This window comes from Diaphorina citri, unplaced genomic scaffold (assembly GCF_000475195.1).
Source record: "Diaphorina citri unplaced genomic scaffold, Diaci psyllid genome assembly version 1.1 scaffold2225, whole genome shotgun sequence".
NCBI lineage: Eukaryota > Metazoa > Arthropoda > Insecta > Hemiptera > Psyllidae > Diaphorina > Diaphorina citri.
The window spans coordinates 7,361-14,644 of record NW_007379650.1 but is presented as its reverse complement, the minus strand read 5'-3'; the positions used below and the strand labels follow the sequence as shown (position 1 = coordinate 14,644).

At 36.7% G+C, this 7,284-nt stretch overlaps 1 protein-coding gene across 1 annotated transcript; it reads left to right on the top strand.

Moving 5' to 3' along the window:
* Positions 1-5,035: 5,035 nt before the first annotated feature.
* Positions 5,036-7,217, top strand: LOC103518514 (delta-aminolevulinic acid dehydratase-like). The gene is made up of 4 exons (XM_008483588.2): positions 5,036-5,373; positions 5,529-5,609; positions 6,049-6,147; positions 7,104-7,217. The coding sequence occupies exons 1-4, from the start codon at positions 5,341-5,343 to the stop codon at positions 7,215-7,217; spliced, it is 327 nt and encodes a 108-aa protein (XP_008481810.1). The 5' UTR covers positions 5,036-5,340.
* Positions 7,218-7,284: the final 67 nt, after the last annotated feature.

The window sequence follows — 7,284 nt, the reverse complement described above, 5'->3', positions numbered from 1 at the left end:
AACACTATGCTTACTCTGAACCATCTGGGAGAACACGCTGGCTATTTTCGGGTGCACTCACAAATATATAGTGGTCAAGACGCTCGCCTGGTAAACAGGAGGGCGTGGGTTCAATCTCAGCCGAGATATGGTATTTTATCCTTAAAATAATTAGAGAATTTGACCACAATAATAGTAGTAGCCTACTGCTGGAGTAAAGGGACTTTTCAGTCCTATGCGAGCAGTATAAATCGCTGGAGTAAAGGGACTTATCAGTCCTATGCGAGCAGTATAAATAAGCACTATTATTATTATATATGTTAGCCTACTGCTGGAGTAAAGGGACTTTTCAGTCCTATGCGAGCAGTATAAATAAGCACTATTATTATTATTATATTTATGAACAAAATATTGGTTCTCAAGTCGCACTGGAGCATCAATTCCAAACAACTGAGAGACCAAAATTGTCTTCCGTCTGACTTAAAAGCGAGAGTTTTCGTTCGTAAGTACGTGTGTCAGACTCATGAGGACACCAAAATGGAGGTGCTTGAAATTCCAGCGAACATTAACTTGTCTGTTCACTGGAATTTCAACTACCTCCAAGCCTGATAATGCAATTGACCCCAAAATTGTCTTCCGTCTGACTTAAAAGCGAGAGTTTTCGTTCGTAAGTACGTGTGTCAGACTCATGAGGACACCAAAATGGAGGTGGTTGAAATTCCAGCGAACATTAACTTGTCTGTTCGCTGGAATTTCAACTACCTCCAAGCCTGATAATGCAATTGACTGACGTACTACATAATTAACACAACACATTTTGTTGAGATGAAAGAATATTAATCAAGACTCAAACAATCGATAAATACGATCTCCTATGGTATGTATATGTTGTGGATTACGTTTTAGTAATCGCAACACTAAGTGACTGTAATCTCCTTTAGACTTTTTTTTACGAAGCCATAAGGTCGGACTCACTTGAAATGGGTGTATCGGAACTTTGGCCTCACCCATTGTTTACAAACATGACTAGGAAAATAGTAATAATTGTAGTTTTTTTTTATATATATAAATAATTATGAGATTTATGAGAAATGAATAGCAAGTTAACTATTGAGGAAAAGGAAGAAGAAAAATATGTTACAAAGGTAATAATTTCACATTTTTCCTATAACCCAATACTAAAAATCCACCTTTTTATATGAACTCTAGCAATGAAAATACACCCATTTCATTCCATTCCGACCTCAACTTGTATTATACTGTGTGCCATATTTTTTATTGTCCTATAAATATACTGTGTATACCTAGATTGTATTTATTATATTCGATACTATAAGTGCTTTTGCTACTTAAAATAAGGTGATGAGACCCGAATTTTGAAATGGAAAAATCCTTTCTTTGAGACCTGTTACTTGGGACGATTAAATACATATGTAATTTCATGTATGAACTTGGGTGATCAGGATAAAGGATCTTAATAAAAATAATAGAAAGTAATAAAAAATGAAATCTTTGTAAAGGGATTATTAATTTTGAAATTCGGGTCTTTTGTATGTGTATTTTGTAATGTGAATATTTTTTAAAAGACTTGATAGTTAATTTCTATTTATCTCTTCCATTTTGTTGCTTTCCGCTACGTTTATTTGTGTTAACTCGAGTCGGATAAGATCAAAACCGGAACGTGTATCCATTGTATCATATAAAGGTAATAAGTTTTGTAGTTACCTATTTCATAACAAAATAAATGGAAAACTGAAGTTAAGTTAGCTTATATTAGCTAGATTTCAAGCCAACTGGAAAACACTGAAGTTCAACAATGTGGTGAATGGACACACCGTTTGAGAAATCTTTTTTTGCCAAGAGGGTTGGATAGAGCAAACTCTAACTCCTAAGGTCTTATTCTCCTAAAAGCGAAAGGAGAAGGACGACAGGACCGGTGCAAGCCAGTTTATTTGTGTTTTTGTCTCTGCTTTCGTGCATATAAATGTAGAATGGTTTTTGTTCTACGCTCTTGGAACGAAATTCTATGCATACATATGAGATGGGAAGAACGCTAAAGATAGAAACACACTACCATCACATCACGTGAAGTCATGGGGAGTCAGAAAGATGTAATTCAAAGGTGATTTCGTTCATGATAGCCACACTGTCCTCACGTCACGTGAGCTCACGTGACGTGAGCTCACGTGACGTGATAGTAGTGTGTTTCTCAAGTGTTCAGTGAGGTATAGAATTCATTCAGGATACCCCCAAAGGTCTAATCAGATCCCACAAAAAACTAATAAAACCTATGGGCCCTATATTGTGGAATTGTGGGTCGAACATTTTAACCGTCCTCACGTCACGTGAGCTCACGTGACGTGATAGTAGTGTGTTTCTCAAGTGTTCAGTGAGGTATAGAATTCATTCAGGATACCCCCCCCCAAGGTCTAATCAGATCCCAAAAAACTAATAAAACCTATGGGCCCTATATTGTGGAATTGTGGGTCGAACATTTTAACCCACGTGACGTGATAGTAGTGTGTTTCTCAAGTGTTCAGTGAGGTATAGAATTCATTCAGGATACCCCCAAAGGTCTAATCAGATCCCAAAAAAAACTAATAAAACCTTTTAACCAAAAAAAATGTCAGTGTTTTTAGAATCTCGTTCGATCAAATAAATTCGAATAAGCCCTAATTTTTAAGTTTGATCTCAATTTTACTTTTCTATTGCACTGATTTTGAATTTGAAAACGTAAAAAAAAAATCCAATAGATTTTTAGTGGAAGGTACCTAACATCCACTATATGTTAGGTTAATTTCTCTACCACCAATAAAACTACAGAGCTCTATTACCTACTCTGTGTGCTCTTTTAATAAATAGGTACCTATTTTCCTAGTTATATAAATGCAAATTTGGCGAACAAGAGAAACTTTTAGGTATTATTTTTTATTTAAATTTTACTACGTTTTTTTTATACATTTTTTGTACCATAGTAACATATTAGCGATAAAATTTATTTTGACTTGTCACGTATATTAGTATTTATTGTACTAGAAATAAAAATAATAATTAAAAAATCCCATTATATTAAATTAACTGTGTATATCTAAATTTTCATTTCTTTAGTCGACTTCCTTCACGTACCTACCTAGTGGTCCTTTCATTGGACTACAAACGAGAGACCAGGGTTCAATTCCCGGCGAGATTAAAAAAAGAGAGGTAGGTATTTAAATTGAAATTTCTGACCTGAAAAAGGGGCCGGTCAGGGCCGAAGAAATGCCATAAAGTGGTTAAGGGATTTTTTTTTTTCACATTTTCTCACACAAATGAGCTCTAATCTTGAAATTTTTCGCGACGACCTATGAACTCAAAGCGAGAAAGTTTTAGGTAACACTTCAGTCGATCATTTAAGACCGGTTTTAGCGTCACCTATGTTAAGCTACGCCGAGAAAGGCCAATAAATGGATGGGTGACTTAAACATTATATTGGGAATAAAGGGAGAACGGGCTCTAGTCTTGATTTTAAATCATTACATGAAAGTAAAATCAAAAAATCAAATCAATAATGATCATAAACTGGATATTAAACAAATTAGGTAGGTACAAAGGTATTCTTTAACCATGATCGAATAAACTACGGGCTAAAAAATTCCCGGAGGGACGGACCCAGCTTGTTTTTTCTCAAAATATCTTAATAACAAAATACCTACTCAAAATGAAGCACTGTCACTTTTGACTATGTATTACGAAAAATTACCGTTTTTCCCCTATAATTATTAAATTCGGCTTTACACACCAACGTCCAACACCAAATAAGAAAATGTACCTAACATGGAAAAGAGAAAAAAAAGAAAGTTTAAAAGCACAAACGTACAGACAGACCATTTGGATAAAAACCACTTTTTCGGAATCAGGGGACCCTAAAATGAATTTTTCCACCCATTTCCCGATTTTGAAAATTTGGACCGATTGCAATACTTTCTAATTACTTTGAAGAGAAATACCTAGTCAATAAAAATGTATTGACGTGACGAACTGCCCAAAGTTTGGCTTGCCAAAACGACACAGCACACTAAAGAACTATAAAAAAGTAAAAATCCCAGAAAAGGCACTCTCACTCACCTTTTGCAGCGGCATAATCGACCATTAACGACGGCACAACACACAGATAAAGTCCTAATTTTCTTCCGAACTAGTCACAACTCAAAATTACCACAACTCAGAATCACAACTCTCTTCTTCGGGTCAATCAATCTGGACTAAAGCTGGACTGAGTTTGACTATCAGCAAGAAGTGTAACCTTAGCTGAAATGATTCTACTGAACTTCAGCACTTCACACGTTCGTTATCAGGGGAGGAGGCAGGGTGAGAGTTTTACCAAGTTGGTATTGTTTGAATTTGTTTTACATTGTTTGATAAAAAAAAAATGGTTTGACTTGAGGGAAAATAATGGAAACTTTGAGGTGTAGTAGATGAACCAAATATTATAGGGACTGGTCTTTGCGTCAGGGCAGTGAAAATAAAAGATCTTTTTTGCCAGCCTAGTTAGCTTAGTTGGTAGGATAAAATCCGCCCGGGCGGATTTTATCCTACCAACTAAGCTGATGGGATAATGTTCGTTCTCGGAACGGCTGGCTTTTTCCTATCCTGTCTTCCTTCTCTCTTCGATTTCGGGACGATAAGACCATAGCAGTTACAGTTCCCTCTGTCAAACCTCTTCAAAAAAGTCACCTTCATGCATAGATATTTCTACCTGTGGACTACCTGAATGTATCGCTCCATACGCACGAGTGTCCTGTCGTTTCCTTTTATTTATTAGATGATCCCATTTTTAATTGTATTGAAAAACACAGGGTGTCCACCTGATTTGCATGGGTGATCGTCACTTTGTTGAGGGGGAGGGTGACCTCGAAGTTCTTCACTTTCACTTCTATTTAGTTTAGAGACGAAAAAGTTTCCACTTCAAAAAAAAAAAAAAAAAAAAAAAAAAAAAACTGAATTGATTGATGTACCTACAAGTCCTCAGAGCAAGGTTACAAAAAGTTAAGGTAGGTATTTGTGCAGAAGTCACGTCCATGGAATATTGCTACCAAAGGAACTGGCACAAACGAGCAGTGACCAGTGTTATTATAGGGTTAGGTTATATACAAAAAGGAGCTTTTCTTTTCCACGAACATGACTTCTGCATAGTTACCAAAGTTAACTATAGCTCTGCCAGTAAGTAAGAGTTGAGATAAGGGTCTATTTGGGCATATAGCCAATCTCTTTTCTCTTTTGCATAGACAACTAGCCACTAAAATGGGGAAAAACTTTTTTTACCAACCATTATTTACCTAATCTTTCAGAGATTCCCCCGATGCTGTGGAGACAATCAAAACCATGCCCGATGTGTATCGGTATGGAGTGAACAAGGTTGCATCTTTTCTCTTTTGCATAGACAACTAGCCACTAAAATGGGGAAAAACTTTTTTTACCAACCATTATTTACCTAATCTTTCAGAGATTCTCCTGATGCAGTGGAGACAATCAAAACCATGCCCGATGTGTATCGGTATGGAGTGAACAAGGTTGCCGAGTTCCTCAAACCAATTGTAGCCAATGGACTTCAATCTGTTCTGCTCTTTCCAGTCATCCAAAATCTAACCAAGGTGAGAAAACCATTATTTATCTTGGTTTATTACTTTTGATTTAAAAAAAAAAAAAATGTGCTAGTGGTCCATAGACTTCAATCTGTTCTGCTCTTTCCAGTCATCCAAAATCTAACCAAGGTGAGAAAACCATTATTTATCTTGGTTTATTACTTTTGATTAAAAAAAAAAAAAAATGTGCTAGTGGTCCATAAAAAAAGCAAAGGAATGAAGAGGAAGACAACAAATGACATGTGAGTGATAAAGTGTTTAAGGGGGGGGAAGGAGAAGAAGAAGACAAAGAAGAAGAGAGGAGGAAGACAAAAAAGAAGAAGAGGAAGTGATAAAGTGTTTAAGGGGGGGGAAGGAGAAGAAGAAGACAAAGAAGAAGAGAGGAGGAAGACAAAAAAGAAGAAGAGGAAAAAAAGGTAAAGTAATAAATTATTTCTTTTTTGTCCAGGATGAAACTGCTAGTTTTGCCGACACTCCAGACAACCCCCTGTTCCAAGTGATTCCAATGATAAGGAAACAGTTCCCTTCTCTCACCATAGCTTGTGATGTAAGTATGTACTTGGACCTTTTGCAAGTCGTGTCCTTTGGCTAATTCAAGTTAAACCATGCCTTGCCAGTTTTGATCAGAATTCCCAGTATTTATTTATTTGCACACTACACTCCAGACAACCCCCTGTTCCAAGTGATTCCAATGATAAGGAAACAGTTCCCTTCTCTCACCATAGCTTGTGATGTAAGTATGTAGACCTTTTGCAAGTTGTGTCCTTTGGCTAATTCAAGTTAAACCATGCCTTGCCAGTTTTGATCAGAATCCCCAGTATTTATTTATTTGCACACGAAGCATCAAAGGCCAGGTGTGCAGAGAATTTCCAGTATAGGTATATAAGGAAAAATAAATGGATTATTATTAAATATGTTTATATTAAACATCCTAGGTTATAAAGTTATGAAACTCTCGGTTATAAAGTTATGGACGAAACTCGAGCCGGATAAGATCGAAACCGGAACGTGTATCCATTGTATCATATAAAGGTTACTAGCACATCTAGAAGTGGGTTAGAATTAGTATGAGTGAGTCAGTCAGTCAGTTACACAAGGGGCTGTATATATTTAGGATAAGTTTTGTAGTTACCTATTTCATAACAAAATAAATGGATAACTGAAGTTAAGTTAGCTTATATTAGCTAGATTTCTAGCCAACTGGAAAACACTGAAGTTAAACAATCTGGTGAATGGACACACCGTTTGAAAAATCTTTTTTGCCAAGAGGGTTGGATAGAGCAAACTCTAATTCCCAAGGTCTTATCCTCCTAAAAGCGAAAGGAGAAGGACGACAGGACAAGAGAAAGCCAGTCGTTCCGAGAATGAACCTTTTCTGTTTAGGATAAAATCCGCCCAGAGCGTTAATCGAACCTGCGACCTAGCGCTTACAAGACAGACGCGCTACCCTCCAAGCCAACTAGGCTGGCTAATCCATTAATCTACTTTGTTTCTAATTTCCAGGTGTGTCTATGTGGGTATACAAGTCACGGGCACTGTGCCATCTTCAATGAAGATGGCAGCATCCATTATGAGAAAACATTGAAACGATTAGCAGACATATCTAAGGCTTTCTGAGATGCAGGTAAAATGGCGACTTCTACCTTCCTATATCGCGGGACAAATTCCAGCTTGGGGCAAAGGA

Bases quoted from the DNA above. Each gene is read 5' to 3' on its own strand.
- LOC103518514 (XM_008483588.2), top strand. From the start codon at position 5,341: ATGCCCGATGTGTATCGGTATGGAGTGAACAAG. The intron at 5,374-5,528 runs GTTGCATCTTTT...GGAGTGAACAAG, and splicing joins ATCGGTATGGAGTGAACAAG to GTTGCCGAGTTCCTCAAACC. The intron at 5,610-6,048 runs GTGAGAAAACCA...TTTTTTGTCCAG, and splicing joins TCATCCAAAATCTAACCAAG to GATGAAACTGCTAGTTTTGC.